The sequence below is a fragment of the Medicago sativa genome, chromosome 8, assembly GCF_051527215.1.
Source record: "Medicago sativa cultivar Bolivia chromosome 8, Bolivia_mono, whole genome shotgun sequence".
Classification (NCBI taxonomy): Eukaryota; Viridiplantae; Streptophyta; class Magnoliopsida; order Fabales; family Fabaceae; genus Medicago; species Medicago sativa.
In genome coordinates, this window is record NC_140756.1 from 14,601,265 (window position 1) to 14,619,631 (window position 18,367).

Consider the following 18,367-nt stretch of genomic DNA (forward strand, 5'->3'; position numbering starts at 1 on the left):
TATTTATCTTGGTGGGGCGTGGAAATTTATGTGTCTCTAATTAGGCAGTTACAAAACCATTAGGCAGTTATATTGGTTTCACATAGAATACTTTCAAAACCATTAAACTGTACTATTGGTTTCAGTAAAGGTCATTATTTAAAATTGTTTGTCAATAATAATTTTTATTATTCTTTTATTTTATAAACCATTAAACCACAATTTTACTTAGACAAATGCAGAAATTTGTTTTACAACGGAAGAAACAAAAGAGAGATGATGAAGCTTAATAAATAAAAAAGTGGTTACTGATTGATTAATTCGTATTAAGTAATTCTTTTCTATGTTATAAGTTTGCACTATAACACCAAAAATAATTAAACCAAACTTATTGTTTCAGTAATAATTCCATCATTTAAAACCTTTTGACAATGATTTTGGTTTCACAATTAAAGCTATCAAAACCATTAAAACAGACATATGGTTTCAGTAATAGTCTCATCATTTAAAACTCCATAAACTTGACAGAAATATATAAATTCATCAACATCTGTGTACAAACTCCTTAAAAAACATTAAAACTCCAAAAAAAAACATTAAAACTAATTCATTATTTAATCGGAGATGCTAGCTTTTCAAGCACTTGTTTGTAGTTTGAAGTTGCTGCCTTCTCCACATGTTGTCTTTTGCTATTGCTGGAGTCAGTTAATATTGTTGAACAGATTTCAATTCTCATATCCATAATTCTTGTAACCTTTCCATTCTCCCCACGCTTTTTCAGTTTGGTCCAACCTTTGAAAGATTCCATTTCTGGATTGCCATCCTCCCATTCAGCAAGAAACTTCATGCAAAACACTCCACAACTGTCTTTATCAGTTTGAATAGGCACCTTTGGTGTTTCCCATTTAAATTTGCTAAACTGGAAAGGCATTGTGATGTTGCTTTTCTTATACAATTCTTTCACGAATGCTTCCACCTCCTTCAGCCATACATCAAACATTCTTTTGTACACAGTTGGGTCTCCATTCTTCATGTGCAGTGGATCTCCTGCCAAGCTGTTCAGGAATTGTAACTTTTGGCTCTTGAGATTCACTACGAAGGATACATAATGACTACCCGGATTTCCAATTATTGCTGGTGTCATTATCTATTTCATCAGTAAAAAAACAATCAACATCATATAATTCAAACAATTAATGTGTAGAAATCTTTCAAAAATAAAATGAACGTAGTCTCACATATTCTAGACATGAAGGGTCAATAGTTTTCCAATCCATGTATTTGAACTTTTTCAGCTTTTCGATGAATCGTTCAAATGCAACCTTTTCTGTTATATTCAGGGCATCAGGTCTTTCCAAGTCAACCTGTTTATATAAAATGAGTCAAAATCAATTTCAAAAAGAACTAAACATTATGTATTTAAAATTTTAACATTCATGAAATGTAATGCATACAAAATTCATGAATGGTGTGACCAGTCTTGTCATTTTGTCAGCTGGTTGTTGATTCCAGTTCAAGCAATTGACCCAGGCATTTATAACGAAGCAATTGACCCATTCATCTTTTTTAAGTGTGCACAAGTCTCTTCTTTGTAGAGCGTAAGCATGAGCGCCGTTTTCCGAGCAGTACAAAAACTCCTCCCTACATTATTATAAATCATTTAGTGTTTGTACTAATACGATATTATATGATATTAGAAACTCTAGTATAGCCAAATAAGCATTAACAGTTTGACTCATCATCATCATTATCACCTGGATGATCAAATAAAACCATTAAATACAGTCAATGGTTTTGGAGGACAACTAACCAAAACCATTTACACAGCACAATGGTTTTAGCATAGTTTTCAGAGTTTACCAAAGTGCTAACAAAGTACTAATTCATATAATATTCCAATAAATATTTAAAATGGTTTTCCTTACTCATCAAGTGAATTGCTCCATGCAAATGTTGATATGTCCTTTTGCATCTTATTGCATTTTGACTCGTAGACAGCTTCATCATAAGGGCTTTCAAGGTATTTCGATTTCTTTACAGCTCTTCTTTCACGCTCAGGGGCTTTTCCAGATATGTCACGCTTGGTCTTTCTTTTCCTTGCCTTCACACTTTTGTCATTGTCCAAGTCAATTACCTCATCTGCTAACACTGACCTTAACGGAGTTGCCCTGTCAAATAAATTACGTAATTGTTACTTTCCAGAATTTATATTTTGCAGAATTTAATGAAGCAATGTCACATTGGTCGATACTTACTTTACAATAATGTCATTACAAAATTCCAAATTCTTATCCTCCTCTGCATTCTCCTGCTTCGTGTCCTTCTCTGGGTTATCCTCCTCCATCACCCTTTCTTGATTCACATTGCTTGCTTCAGATTTTGTCTTAACTGATGTGTTTTTCTCCAGGTTCTCCTGCTCCGTGTCCTTCTCCTGGTTTTCCTCCTCCATCACCCTTTCTTGATTCACATTGCTTGCTTCAGATGTTGTCTCAGATTTTGTCTTAACTGATTTACTATTGACAAACACATCATATATAGAAAAGCATTAGTTAGTTCATATAGTTGTACATATCACAAATTAAGAACCATTGAAACACATCATTTGTATTCATTTCTTACCCTGCATTTGAAGCTTCTCCCCCATCAAAAAACTCTGGAAACCTCAAGATTGTTTCCTGTGTAACGGAAATATTGCATGCGTTCCTCACTGAATCATCAAGGATTTTGGCATCAATCTCATTTTCTCCATCATCATCATCAATCTCATCTGATACATCTTTGTCATGATTTTCTTCACTGAATTATACATTTGCTTATATGTGTCAATCTTATGCAGATATCAAACATTAAATCGTCTTAAGACTTAAAATTAGATGCAGCACCTTTTTTCCCTTCCAGTGCTTCCATCCCCTCTATTTTCTTCACTATCAGGTGCTTCCATACTTTTTTCATGACTTGAACTGTTATTCTTGTCGTGTTCAGGTTGACCTTCAGTTGGACTGTCGTTGGTTGTATCTTTTGGAACATCATCATTTTCCCCAGAAGTTTCAACTTTTGCCTCAGCTATTCTTCTTTCCAAGGTTTCAGCAGTTTTAGTGTAGATTTGTATGCAAGACCTACAATGATTAAGATGCATCTGTGCCTGCAAAAATTTTATGTATATGTACTATTACTATTTTGAAAAACATATGTCTGTTTCAATGGTTCTGAGCTTTAATTGTGAAACCAAAATCATTTTCAAATGGTTTTAAATGATGGAATTATTACTGAAACAATAAGTTTGGTTTAATTATTTTCAGTTTTATATGTACTATTATTATTTTGAAAACCATAAAAACACAATATTATGCCATTCATGTAATACATCTTTTGACAGTTTTATCTCACCTTAGAGAGTGGGCAAGTATCTGCATCAAAACACAATACAAGGGGACCTTCAATTGTGTTGTGCAGTCTGGTTACGCCGGCTGTCAGTCCATGCTCGAGTCCCATAATGTCATAGACCTTCTGAAGTTCTTGGTTTGCCGCCATGACATCCCAATCACGAAGTGATGGCCGCTTGTATTGTCCTGTCAGAAAAGGACTTCTCTTCCCCATTTTGTCCATGTAATTAATCTGCACAATAAAATCATGCATATACATAATTTAAAAATCTAACACTTATTTGTTTAAAAAATACAAATATACAGAATATATAATATGATCACCATTAGGAAGTGGAAGTCCGCTAATGGATTTGCAACTTCCGGATTTTGCAGGCCTTCTTTCATATATTCAAGAACATGGGAGCACCAGTTATAAGAAGATACCCCAGCTGGATCTTCAAATATGTGTGCATATTGGAGAGATACAAAGCTACTATTAGTGGGGCACAAAATATTGTGAATGATATAACAGATTGCACCTTTCACCCACGCATTTGGTTTCTCGAGTGTCTTCAGTATTCTCTCCAATTCTGTCACCCTCACAGAAGCCGAATAAGTTCCAGTCAGACCTAATTCTTTCCTTAATTTCTTTATTGCTTCCTCAGAACATAGATCCACGTTAATCTTCTTCCCTGCCACTGGAAGCTCATACACCCTATGTACATCTTCCTCTTTCAATGGAAGTACCTCATTCTTGCCTAATACAATCCACATGTTATCTTTGTCAAAGTTTTTAACAACCCAATCCACAAAGAAAGTGTGGATTCTTTTCCAGTTGCAGATATGCAACATTCCACCAAAGCCAGACTTATTCAAAACCTCAATGATCTCTGTTTTGTTTCTCTTTCGATATATTGAATTCATAATTTCATATACCTTAGGTATACTCAGCTTGTGCCTCAGTCTGTGCTTTGCATTTTCCTCATTCAAACTTCCTTCATCAGAATCTTCACCATCATTTTGTTGTTTCCTTTTCTTATTCCTCTTTTCCTTACTTCTAGCATCTTCTTTCTGCTCCTTATGTTTATCACCACCAGATGATGAACCAGTGACCTTTTTCTTTGCCCTTAGCCTCTCTTGTTCATCCTCCAATTGTTCTTCATTCTCTTGTTTCCTTTTTTTACTCCTGGTTATGTGCTCCTTATTTTCTTTGCCCTTAGCCTCTCTTTTTTTATGCTCCTTAGCCTCTATTGGTTTATGCTTCTTCTTTTTGCCCTTAGCCTCTCTTTTTTTATGATCCTTATTTGTATCACCAGCAGATGACGAGTCATTGATATTCTTTTCATCCTCCTCCTCCATTTGTGTAAGTCCTAAACTGAATGATGGCAATGTACCTTGCTCTGTAGTTTTTTCCACCTGGATGATCAAATAAAACCATTAAATACAGCCAATGGTTTTGGAGTACAACTCACCAAAACCATTTGCTCAGCACAATGGTTTTAGCATATTTTTCAGAGTTTACCAAAACCATTTGCTCAGCACAAGTGCTTACAAAGTACAACAACAATACTATAATTGAACCAACTTATATCATGAACAAGATGTACATGATCAATTTACATCATGAACAAACAAACAACAACAACACTATAATTGAACCAACTTAACACTTTGAAACCATTTCCACAGCAAAATGGTTTCATAATGAAACTCGCAGAAACCATTTACACAGGCAAATGGTTTTGGCATAATTTTTAAACAAAACATTCTGTAATAAGCACATTTAATCACTCTGAAACCATTAATTTGACTTCATTTTCCCCAATTCAAAATTAGAATGTCAATTTAGGGTTACACAGATGCAGTTACTTTCCAACTAAACAAAAATGGTTACACAGATGCAGTTACATAATTGTAATTATTTCAAAGCACAAGATAAGTTCAAACCTGTTTAAACCTCATTTTTGATGAGTTTTGTTGAGTTTTGTGGAGTTTTAAAGTTCAGTTTCAAACAACCGTAATGATGAAGAAGATGCTTGCGTGAAGTTGAGAATGCTTGCACGAAGGTGATGTTGACGATGATGAAATGCGGTGGTGATGATTATCGTGAAAGACGGTTACGGTGGCGGTTATGGTGAAGAAAGTTGGAAATGCGAACGATGATGACGAAATCGGCAGAAAACGACGACGGTGATGATTATTGTGAACTACGACGGTGATTTTGACGGTGGAAAAGGACGACGGTGATGAAGTTGGTGAACGCCGGTGCCGGAAACTGTTACAGGCGATGGCGAGGTTGTTACAGGCGAGAATGTTATAAACGTTTCCGTTGCAATTTGGTTTTGTTTTGCTCTTAGGTGAAGAAAGCAATTTCAGTGGTGTAGAAAGCAATTTTCGCTTGGGCTTGGTTTAGTGGGCCGGATCCGGTTTAGGCTTATGCATGGTGCATAAGTTTTGCTTATGCACCATAACCACTCCCTATTATACTTATATTCCATGTGAGATATTCAGTAATTTGCTCGAACGTAGATTATCAAATATAATATTCTTATAATTATATTTCTTTCTTAGAGCATTTATAATGATAGGTGCTTTAGTTATTTTGCACAAAGTTAAATAAACAATTTCTATTTTGGAGTGAATTATTTGAGTGTTTATAGAGATGAATGTCTATAGAAAAACCCTCTCTTTCTTCATTATTTTTGGTTGATAATTTATTTTAATAAAATTTGTTACGTGAAATGCAATGATACAAAATTATTGATAAAACCTATTTAATATTTTCTTTTGAAGTGACGTATACATGAGACATTCTTAAACATCCAGACACGGGAGCGGAGCTTTATTATAGATGCTACGTAGTTTATCACTCAGAGTTGTTTTTTTTTTTGTTTTTTTGTCAATAGTTGTTGTTACTACTATTATTTACCCAACCAGTCTTAAGTGGCATAAATATGTATTCATTATAGACGTGACAATTTTTAATGCAAGACAGTCAAAACAGTAAACCATTAATAACAATAATCGGAGAGAAAATAAAAATAAAAATAATACTAAAAAATCCAGGTTGATAAAACAATTGCTCCCTCAAGTACTTTCAAGTTTCAACAATACTATTGCTCAAAAAAAAAAAAAAAGTTTCAACAATACTAACCAATAAAAAAAAAAGTACTTCTAAGTAACAATGCAGTATAAATTATTGTGGCAAAATATCCATGGGAAGTCAGGACGAATAAATTACGAGATAAATTATAGACAGGAAAGTACTACGAATATCTTACAGTCATGAATTTATCATGCTCTTTCTTCCTTTGTCTGGTGATAAGTTTCTATTGGTTCAGCATCTGTTTCTAAGTTTCTATTATTGTGACTTCTAATGTGTTGATCAAACTTCAATCATCAATTAGGACACACTTTTTTTACATGACATCTCAATTCAATATGGCCATTCCACAAAAAAATAAAAACTTACGACCATATACATCTTAAACTTTGGATCGACTCCTATAAAGTGACTATTTATTAAAAATAACGAATCAAACATGATTTATTATTTACACTCTCCTAAAAATAACCATGAATATAAATAATTGATTTGGTTATATACAATTGATATCACTCGCTTAATTTTGTGGAGTCAAATAGGAAAAAGATTGGTGAACACCCTTTTGGTGATACACCCTCCTACCACTCCTTAGTTGGCAATAAAAAATATTAAAATAAGAAACTGATCTGGCTTATTGAAAAAGAAAAAAAGAAGGAAAAAAATCAGTTTCAGCTCTGTCTCTCTCTCCACGCGATCGCTTTCTCCATCTCTCTCTGCCATTTGCTCCGACGGCCACCAGCTCTCTCTCCGACGGCTCCATCTCAACCCTCTTGCCGACGGCTCCATCTGTCCATCTCTCTACCCAATCTTAGGAGAAGGATCTCTCCATCTCTCCCTCAACCCTCTGGCAACGACGTCTCTCCCTAAATCGCTTCACCAAATTCCGATCCGAATACAACGAAGGAGATTCATTCTTGCTCCAAACCCATCTGTAAGTTGAAATTTCTCAATTAATTTTCTTATATGAAATCCCTATAATCTCAGCAAATATGAATAAAATGGTCCAAAGTGTCGACAACTTTTCTTATGTGGGATGGTTTGTTAAATGGTGGCCACTGATTTGAGAGTTTTGCAAAGGTCATTCAGGAATCTGCGTGTTTGTTGGGCTAAACGTTGATTTTAGTGACATCATATTTTACCTGAATCATTTATATTTATGTTCTGCAACTTCTTTTGGAGATCCTAAGATTTTCAGCATCAGCTTTTTCGGTCTTGTTGAAATTCACCGATATTAGTAACAAGGAATTGATGGACAATGTTGAAATTTTCACTATAGAAGTGTTAAATCTAACTAAAGATTCTATATCTGAAGCCAAGGTAATATTTTTCTTCGTGTGTATGAAACTTGACAATTGGAGGATATAATTTTTATTATTGTCATTATATGATCTAGGATTTAATTTTGATCCACTGTAAGATATTTTTCCTTTTTGATTACATCATCTCTAAATCATGTATTTCTATTTCCTACATTATTTGAAGTGTCCGACTTTGATAACTGCTTATAAATCAAACTTGTTTGTGGATACATGACTGAGTGGAGGTGTACCAAAACATCAATTTGAGAATCAAAATTGAACGCCAATGATTTATCAGTCCTTTGAGGTACCACTGATATTTTGAGACTTGTGGTCTTCCGGGTTCCAATGAAGTCCTTGAATGTTTAAATTTATCATTTCAGTATTTTTAGTCGTGTGGCGTTCGATGATAGTTAATGCTAGGTAGCAAGAGTAAAACAAATGTGCCAATGATGAAATTTCTCCCATTCATTTCATATTTACACTGCAAGATTTTGTATGTGTCGCTAAGCATGGTTCTTTTTTTATCCTAAGCAGAAAATTCAATCATTTGGATCAGAGATATTAAAGGCCGCACACACGGTCATTGATGTTGTTGTAAAGATATGCAAGGTGCATTCTGAATTAATAAATTGGGAGGCTTGTGATGAAAAACAGTCGAGGTTTGACAAACCTATTCATGTTGTCCATGCTATCAACATAACAAAATACACAATAGAAAAGCTGTCTCAAATTGGTGTTCTTGCTGCGAATGATGGTGGCAGTTTAGTCAATATTCTTAGTATCTCCTGGAAAGGTGTTGTTTCTTTGCTTCAAATTGGTGGGGGGCATCTTACAGAAGTGAATATAGCAAATATAGTGGTATCTTTGCTTGTATTAATAGCCGAGCCTTTGAAATGTGCTGCTGAGGTTTAGTCATCATCACTGAATGAAACTATTTCTGTAACTGAAGCTAAAAGGATATTTGTACCAGTGAAATTTTACCTGATCAATGCAGTTAAAATATGCTCACTGTATCCTCATCAGACCTACACAGTGTACAGGGAGATCACACACTGCATTCTCACTATCACTTCATTTTGGGTTTTAGCAAACAATGAAAATCTTCTGAAAAATGCATCAGCAGTGATAGCGGAGCTATTGGAGGAAACAACCTATGTTTACTCTCCTCTTGGTAGGTTCTTAGATTTTGTTCAAGTGTTAGTGGATGATCTGATGGACATAAGTTTTCCCCAATTTTTGTAGTTTGATTGTGGTTGTTCCTCTAATTGATATCACGTAGAGTTAGTGTCAAATTCTTAATCAAAAGAATCGTGGTCGCACATTTAAAGGACTTTTGTTAGAAATTTAAGTGTTAGAAATTATGATTCTCAATGTTATGACTATCTCCATCTATTGTTAGGACTATCTCCATTAAACCATATGTATTGTACCATTTCAACTATCCATTTATATAATGGTTGTACCTTGGTTTTTATATTTCCTCATCCATCCATTTATACCATTGTAAGTGTTGTTAATATTACTGAACATTTCTGTTATATTTCCTTATCCATTTATGAAAAAAATAGTGGTCACGTATTTGTAAAAATGTGGTCATACAGACCATATATTTGGCTAGTTTATCATTCCCAGGTGTAGATAATATCGTTTTAGGTGAGACTAATTATATGGATCAAACAATGCTATACGAAACCTCATGTATAATAACAAGCCATTGAACCTTGAACTGACATTCTAATTTTGCCAATTTTGAATGCATGAATGAATTATGGTTACGACATTGACAAATTGTGGTTATGTTGTTCATTTATTTGGTTATTTTTAATTTACATGTGAAAAAAAAAAAATCAATTCGAGCCAATTTGTCAGTGATACATTCAAAGTTACCACCATCCATGTACTTTAGATTATTAAGGGCATCATATTATATGTTGTTAGGTCAGATATGAGAATGACGGCCAATTTTGAATGCAGGGAAAAAAATGGTTACGCCTTTGACAAATTATAGTTATATTGTTCGTTGATTTGGTTATCTGTAACTTACATGTGCAAAAAAAAAAAAATCAATTCAAGCCAATTGTCGGTGAGACATTCTAATTTATGAAAAAATAGTGGTCACGCATATGTAAAAATGTGGTCATACAGACCATATATTTGGCTAGTTTTTCTTTCCCAGGTGTAAATAATATCGTTTTAGGCGAATCGAACGCATGATCTCATTTGATCACTGCACTAACAGCCTTTCCAACCATAAATAACCTGATTTACAATCGGCGAGTTTATCACGCCTAAAGACGGACAAGTTCTAATTTATGAAAAAATAGTGGTCACGTATTTGTAAAAATGTGGTCATACAGACCATATATTTGGCTAGTTTATATTTCCCAGATGTAAATAATTTTGTTTTAGGCGAATCGAACGCATGATCTCATTTGATCACTGCACTAAAAGCATTTCCAACCATAAATAACCTGTTTTACAATCGGCAAGTTTATCACGCCTAAGGACGGACAAGTTCTAATTTATGAAAAAATAGTGGTCACGCATGTGTAAAAATGTGGTCATACAGACCATATATTTGGCTAGTTATCTTTCCCAGGAGTAAATAATATCGTTTTAGGCAAAATGTATACATGCGAAGATTTCACCTGTCAATAAAGACGCAATCATCTTTTATATCAAAGAAAAAAAATAACAAAAAAACTGACTCATTAAACTGTACGATAGTTCAACAATGTTAGTAACTAACAACATATGGTGTTTCCTTTAATATTATAGGTGCGACATTGTCCTACCAATTAAAAAATAGCATCAGAAAACATCTGCATTACAATCATATCAAAACACTACATCAATTTAAATCTTCTTCTTTTTGCGTCCATCCTTCACCCATGGGGAAAGCAGAACCCACTTTTTACACGGTTTCTTGGCTTGTTCTTAATTCTAGTCAACAGATTTGATGCATGATGTGCTTCATCATATGATACATTTGCCTCTACAAGTTCTGCCTCTACAAAGAATGATACTAATTAATATAATATATTAGCATAAAAAGTGTATAACAAACGGATCTCAAAGATAACGACATCGACTAAAAAACCCAGCATACAACAATAACCATTGATAGAGAATTAGCAAGTGTACCAATTTATATCGAAGTAATAATTTAATTCGTATCCACAGGGACTGTTCTAATCTCTACTTGGCAATTTCATTAATATTTAAGATGTAAGTAAATAAGGGGGTTGCCTTAGGCAAATTGGTTTTGGTTGCAATGATAAATAAATAATTGAAATATAAACTTGGTTTTGAAATAATTTTAGAGAAATGACTAGGTCATTCGATTCATCTATACATCACTCATTAGTAACCTGTTTCTTAAGTCTACGAATGTCACAAAGTCAACAACGAATTAACAAATTAACTTAGGTCAATCCCTTGATCCTAAGTCCTCTCATCTAATCATAATTCCCTAATTCCTTAGGTGAACCTATAATCATCAAAGGCTATTTAGTCCGCTAATTCAATTATCACTATCTAACAACGCTCCATCCCTAGATTATCCGTTAGATAGAACAGCATAAATATTTCCGAGATACACGCTAGTGTCAGTAGTCATATAATCTCTTAAAACAATTATATTTGGTCAGAATCATAAAAGCATTAAGAACAAAATATACTGAATAAACTAGATTGACATTCATAACGTAAGAGTTTCAAGTTTCAGGTTATCACATGAGTTAGTACAGAATCATCTCTTGACCTAATCAAAGGAAATTAGCTAAACATGATCAAAGGAATAAACAACATAGTAAAGAAAATAAACCGATAGAGTTCCGTCGTTGCCGGCGTTGTTTCTCAATTTCTTTTCGATAGCTGTTGTTTTCCAATTTCCATGTGCCTTTCTCCTCCTCCTTTTTGTCTCGTACCACGTGATGCTCCCTATTCCTTTCCAAAGCGTCACTTTTCTCTCTACTGTGCGGCTAGCTTCTCCTTATATGTCTCCCTTTTCTTTCTTCTTTTGTTCTCATGTATTGTTTCTATCCAATTCCAAACGTTACCTACTTGCCTCACCTCTTGAATCCAGGCCCAATTACTTTTTCTTCATTCCAGCACCCCATGTTGCACTTGTTGTCTCCTTTTCTTTTATTTCAACTTCTTTGGCCAATCACATTTGCTCATAATACCATGTGTTTGTTTATTCACTTTCTTGACCATACTAATTGACCAATAATAACAATAACATACAATTTGACTCAATAAATAAAAACGACAATTTATTCAATATGACTCTATATTAAATACTAAACTAATAAAAATAGACTAAAAACTTAGTTAAAATGACTCTAAAAGTAGTGAATGACTGACTGTCATCAACCATCAAAGTTGTTTTCCACTAGGTCAGACTAATTAGATGGATCAAACAATGCTATAATGTTTTGTCACGAAACCTCAAGTATAATAATAAGCCATTGAACCTTAAACTTTCTCGCTAATGAATTCCTATTTTGTTCTGTGACACACAAAACTGGCTATAGACTAACCCAATGAAACTCAAAATGGGACATGATATTGTGTTCCCTCTGATACTTACCCATACCAAACACAAATTCAATGACCATGAAGGTTTTGATATAAAGCATAAATATGTTCCAAGACATCCCTTCTAGACTTCACCATTTCAAAGAATAACATTACCATAATTATGACTACTCGCTCGCCTATAAGATCAACACACCTTAACTGCTCCCAGAGCTGCAGTCTTACTGCCATTATAGTATAACAGATACGGGTAGGTTATTCACATCGAAACCATGATAGAGGTCGGTACATCTAGCCTCCCTTTATATTAGCTCCTTCCATAACTCCAAATAAATAATGAGCACGCAAATTTAAGCACCCAAGACATTAACAGTAACAACATCCATCATCCAAGAAACTCTAAAAAGAACAACAAATAAATTAAGATAATAATACGCTATTATTCTAGAGAATTCAAATTCACGAAATCATCGATGTTATACTCGACATCATCAGCAAAACTCAAAACATTATATATCATTATGATCATGGTCATCATTCCATATAATGATATAACAACTACAATCTAAACTTTAAACAAACAAAAAGAATACTTTTTCAACTCCTATCAAATATCCTTATCAATCATCATCCATAATTAAAAGTCGAGTTGACATAGCAAGAAGTCAAGATTAACAATATTGGTGAAAAGGGAAAATGCTAGCCACAAGCTGAAATGCTACAAAGGAATAGCAAAAAGCTTACCTTGACGATTTTAACAAATAAACGAAATTCAACAATTAACAAAAAGGTTAAAAAACCAAAGGCACTTCATACACCCTTTGAAAGAAAGAAAAATTAAATCAAAACTTAAATCAAACAGAAATTTATCCAAAAACTCACATTGAATTACTCTCTAACAAAACAAATGACCCATATCTTAAATCACAAACTAATTCCCTTTCAATCTAGTAACCCATATCATAATCCATAACTGAATCATGCAGAAATTTACCCAAAAACTTAAATTAAATTACTGCTGAACTTAAATTAAATTATGTCTCAGACACAGACAGAAATTTACCCAGAAAGTTATATTAAATTACTATCTCATACCAATCATGACTCACAAGAAATATGAAGAACAAATTTCAAAACAGATAAACATATAAACCCTAAATGCTTACCCACAACCTAGAAATTGAAGAACAAATTCGAGATAAAACTCACATTCAACAGAAACAGCAACATAGACAGTTAGGACGGCGAATCTGAGCCCAACGATTGTGAAGAAACATAGCGAGGGGAGAATACGACGCGAGTGTGGTCGTTTGGAGTGGAAGCGGCGGTGATATACGAGATGTTGGGAGTGGAGGCGACATCATGATCGGCTGAAAAATGGAATTGAGACAGGGAGAGGCGAAGAAATGAAAGTGAGAAATGGCGGTGAGAGAGAGAGGGTGTGTAAGGTTTGATCTGTTTTTTGTTTTCTCCAGAATTTTTTATTAATAAAATGTGCCACATAAGGGGGGGTGTAGGAGTGGTATGCCACCTATGGTGGTATGTGTATCAGCACTCGAGTAAAATATGAGATGCACATTTGACCTATCATCAAACTTTTTCTCAAGTTTAAATCTATCCATTTTTTTTGGACTGTTTTCTCTCAAGCAAAAGTTTTATTTATCCACGTACATTTTTACCATTGTTGGTTCATGATATCAAGGAGATATGCCGCTTGGTCACCATTGTCGAAAGACATTCGATGCAAGTAGTTGCTCAACTTTAGTTAAATAATCAATTCTAATACCACAATTTGAGCTAATAGCCACCACACAATGAGATTGAACGCTGCATTATTACAGATGTAAAACCCTTAATGTAAAACTCCTACTCACACTTGACATACCATTAGTTAGTATAAATCAACATCTTAAACTCCTAAGGTAAAACTTCTACTCACACTTAACATACCATCAGTTAGTATAAACTCCTTTAAATGGTTTTTATTTTTTTATTTTTATTTTTTATTAGTTCTTCTTCCAATTATAAATTCTTCTGATGTAAAACTCCTACTCACACTTGGCATAGTTAGTAGTACATATTTATGCCACCTAAGGCTATTGGATATATAATACAAAAAAAAAACGAAAGTAATGAAAATATACAACAACGTTAGATATATATTTTATAACTCCTACTCTGCACTTGATCATCTAGTAACGAGGATGCTTCACCTCTTCGTGTCTAAATATTTATAAGTGATTTTCATCCATGAGTATGACAAAGTGAACATTAATTATCCTATCTCTCTCCTTATGAATGTGGGATTTTCAAGTGTCAAAATACATTCATCCTGGGTGGCTGAGTATAGGTGAGACGGATGGTCGTCTAGAATACTATTTTTTAAAGTACACTAAAATTATTATTTTTAATTAGTAACATATCTCTAAAATTAAATATAATGCATAGGATTAGTAGCAAATTATGTGGGTTCCATATAAATTTGGTGGATTCCTTATGAATTTTAATCAATCAAAGAGAGTGTGTTGAAAATTGTGTGTTGCTAGCATTTCTCTAAAATTAAATATAATGTATAGAATTGGTCCATGACCCAGTGAAACAAAAAAACTCTTGTTTGGTTCTTTCAAAAAAAAATAAAAAATAAACAAACTCTTGTTTGGTCAATTTTTTACAGTCAAATTAATATCGATTCAAAAAGGTAAAATGGATAAGTCAGGAACCCAAATACAAAATGGTTGATTCCCCTCTGAGAAATGCTATTGACAAACTCTCTCTCAAACTCTTTTTAACACACCCTCTTACATGAAGCCAGCCACGTCATCTATCTAATTAATAATGTTACTAGTTACCGGTTGTCCATGTTAACAGGGTTATTTATTTTATTTTATTTTATTTTTTCCTTAATATTTGTTCAACTGCTCTCACACATGTATATAAAACTCCAGTGAAATCATCTCTTCCGCAAACTACTCTACTACTTCACGACAGAATAACAAGAATATACTACAGAGACCAACACATCAAACTCCATCTTTACCCTGCTATTGGCAATATTCTCCTCTTCATTTAAATTGGGAAGCAGTGATTTGGTTGGGTCAGTTGAGGAACCAAATATAAGTGCTAAAAAACATACACCATTTGAGAAATATATAGGACATTAATAACGTGAGATGAGATTCAATTGTCATCTAATTCATAAAGGAATGGAGCAAAATGGCAAAATCACCCAACAAGACAACCCCTAATAGAGGAATAATTGTAAACGAGCACTAGTGCTAATAAATGTATAAATAAGAAAAAAGAGATGAATGACAATTTACAAGTGATTTACATTCTATCTTTGGAATTAGGATATTTGTTATTATGTTGAGTGGTTCAGCCCCACTCTAAAGTTGTTGGGAGTTTTTTGGTATGATTTGATGTGCTGATTTTTTTAGCTTTCAGGACATTGAAAAGAGGATGAAGTATCCGGATTGGTGAACTCTGCTTAATATGTTTGAGTTTTTGCTAGGATCTTAAGTTTGTGATTGAATTTTATCTTAAGTTTGTGGAGATATTACTAAAGGAGTTTAAGTTATTAGGTGGACTGATAGCAACAGCTTAATCATTAATCTTACTTATCTAGCTAATATAAATTTCTATACAGGGAGAGAATCTCATAAGTATTGCTATCTTTGCTTTTGGAGGATTAATGTATTGGTTTATGAAGCACGGATACTCCTCGATTAAGCGTGTCTCGGTGTCAGACACACGTAGATTTTTGACACCGACACATATAATTATATTGAATTATGTGATGTTTACAAATTATTACCGGTGTCCATGTGCCTGTGTTCGTGTTGTTTATAGTGTCTGTTATGTATATGTGCTTCATAGGTATTGATTGATTTTGGTTTTTTGTTTTCATTGAGCTTTATTGAGAGATAGACATGTAAAGTTTGTGTAATTGATGGATGTATCTTTGTACTTTATATAATCCTTGCACATCTTGTGTTTGGGTTAGCTTATTAATAGATTTTGCCTTCCAAAATAAATATATAAAAACAAGTGAGTAACATTTTTTTTAGACCGATAACAAGTAAGTTACATAGCCAATTGGTTTAAGTCCACTGCTACTTTTGCATGAGCATAAAACAATCCAACATTGTATTTGCATCTCCTGATTCTAAAGCCAAACGCCGACCTTTATCTAAATGGTTTCTTACATCTTTCTCCAAGCAACCAATGTTTTCATATCCTCCATATTCTTTGTCCATTGTGGCAAAAAATTTGCTTGTTCTCACTCCAACATGGTGCAAAGTTTCAATAGAATGCTTTTGAGCTTTATTGATTCCTCTATGGCAAGGAAAATAATGTGCATATGCTGGAAAAAGTTCGTGATTGTGGTCTTTAACGAAGCTATGAACAATCCATTTTCCATCACAAATTCTTTTAACACGTAAACTAGCCTCACATCCCACCTTCAAACAAGGACGTGGATTTTGTGAACTGGATTCTCGCTTCTTGCCGTATCTTGTGCAAGCATAACTTACATCAATTAACTCTCTAAAAATCTTTGAACGACGACTATTTTTAATTGATATCCCAAATCCAACTGACTTAGCATAATGAGTGTAGAATGAATAAGCATTTCTTGTGAGTCAAATTCCATTCCAATGTTAGGTTCTTGACCACCGTTAGCCTCTAAATCAACGGTACATGAATCATTGTCATCAATCTCCTTGACAGCTTGCTCTTCATTCCCATCAATAAAATGTTCACCATCCCCATCAACAACTTCCATTAATTCCTATATTTTAGATAAGGAAAATGCTACTTCTCAAGAAAAATAGCTTCAAGAATTTTTCAAGACACAGTTGGCAAATTTTAATTGGATGATTTATTTGTCCACTTCCTATTTTTCAGCCACACCTCCTTGAATTGTGGCAAATAGTGCATTGTGATTGGCTACTCTTTATTCTTGAAGAATTCTTGATGTTATTTTTCTAGAGATATAGCATTGCTCATATATATATATATATATATATATATATATATATATATATATATATAACAAGTAATGATAACTCAAAGCCACAAAGAATTAGTCATAAATCACCGAATAAAATAAACATTAAAAAGAATTTATTTGGGGAAGTTGGTAACGATGAATGTAAATATACTATGTACAAAGATAAAGATCTAAAACTAATTGTCTAAATCCCACATATATATTATAAGGCTAATATATTATATATATAGTTCCATCAAGTACCATACCAACAAGTAATGTTTACCTTAATTTTAACATAGAAATTTGGTGGAAGTGGCTTTGAAACAGATGATGGCAACACCAACAATGGTTTGACGACGGTGGAAAGAATATGTTGCAATGAGGGCAGCGGTGAGAAGATTTACAATATAGATAGATAGATGGTGCCAAGGTATATTTCATGAAAGAGTCTATTTTTGCGGGAATTGTGGGACAAACGTGTTAGCAGTTAAATGCCACAACATAAAATAAAAATAAAAATAAAATTATTTCTTTTCAACTTGAAGAACCGGTGATTCGGTAGACCACTATCAAAAGGGGGTGACATGGCTTCATATATGGGAGTGTGTTAAAAGGAGTTTGACGGAGAGTTTGTCAATAGGATTTCACTTTCCCCTCTATTTGCTATTTATCTTGGAAAAATAATATTTGAGAGTTATCTTTTAAAGCCTTTAAAAACATAAAAATGTCGGTCTAAATTTATCTCCCGAACGATTTCCGCATTGAGAGACAAAAGAACAACCATCGAATATAAGAATTCTGCTCTTTACCCAAAAATGCTCATTTTCAACTGAAATGACTATAATGCCCCTGCATGAGTTAACTCACACTGCATGAGTTAACTCACGCTAGTAATAAATCCCGCGTGAGTTAACTCACGTAGGCTGCGTGACTTAAGTCGCGCAGGGATATTTTCAGAAGTTTGGTTGGGAGCGAGCAATTTTTGATGGGAGAAGAGCAGAATTTGAATACAAATACAAACGGTCAAGCAAGGAGAAACAACAGGGCCCAAATATAATTTAGCTAACTGCATCCAGTGTTA

General features: G+C 33.8%; 1 protein-coding gene, 2 long non-coding RNA genes and 1 pseudogene across 4 annotated transcripts; 1 reads left to right on the forward strand and 3 right to left on the reverse strand.

Annotated features, from left to right (window-relative positions):
- Positions 1-463: 463 nt before the first annotated feature.
- LOC146897216 (uncharacterized) lies at positions 464-4,812 on the reverse strand. Its single transcript, XM_085732656.1, has 9 exons — positions 3,687-4,812; positions 3,367-3,594; positions 2,862-3,121; positions 2,599-2,775; positions 2,235-2,492; positions 1,905-2,147; positions 1,434-1,620; positions 1,218-1,343; positions 464-1,126 (listed from the first exon to the last, which is right to left on the reverse strand). Exons 1-9 carry the CDS (start codon positions 4,701-4,703, stop codon positions 590-592), a joined length of 3,033 nt encoding a protein of 1,010 aa, XP_085588782.1. The 5' UTR covers positions 4,704-4,812; the 3' UTR covers positions 464-589.
- Positions 4,813-6,988: 2,176 nt separating this feature from the next.
- On the forward strand, positions 6,989-9,227 carry LOC146897217 (uncharacterized). Its single transcript, XR_015021484.1, has 2 exons — positions 6,989-7,381; positions 8,286-9,227. It is a non-coding gene; the product is annotated as an uncharacterized LOC146897217 (long non-coding RNA).
- Positions 9,228-10,488: 1,261 nt separating this feature from the next.
- Positions 10,489-13,725, reverse strand: LOC146897218 (uncharacterized). The gene is made up of 2 exons (XR_015021485.1): positions 13,503-13,725; positions 10,489-10,761 (listed from the first exon to the last, which is right to left on the reverse strand). It is a non-coding gene; the product is annotated as an uncharacterized LOC146897218 (long non-coding RNA).
- A 2,555-nt stretch (positions 13,726-16,280) lies between these two features.
- Positions 16,281-17,307, reverse strand: LOC146897219 (protein FAR-RED IMPAIRED RESPONSE 1 pseudogene; annotated as a pseudogene). The gene has a single exon (XR_015021486.1). The product of XR_015021486.1 is annotated as a protein FAR-RED IMPAIRED RESPONSE 1 pseudogene (transcript).
- Between the last annotated feature and the right edge of the window lie 1,060 nt (positions 17,308-18,367).

What these genes read in the sequence shown, in the direction of transcription:
- LOC146897216 (XM_085732656.1), bottom strand. Translation starts at nt 4,703, where the DNA reads ATGGAGGAGGAGGATGAAAAGAATATCAATGACTCGTCATCTGCTGGT. An exon ending in TGTAATGACATTATTGTAAA is followed by an intron (nt 2,148 to 2,234) that starts GTAAGTATCGAC and finishes TTTATTTGACAG; the next exon opens with GGCAACTCCGTTAAGGTCAG. An exon ending in TGGAGCAATTCACTTGATGA is followed by an intron (nt 1,621 to 1,904) that starts GTAAGGAAAACC and finishes ATAATAATGTAG; the next exon opens with GGAGGAGTTTTTGTACTGCT.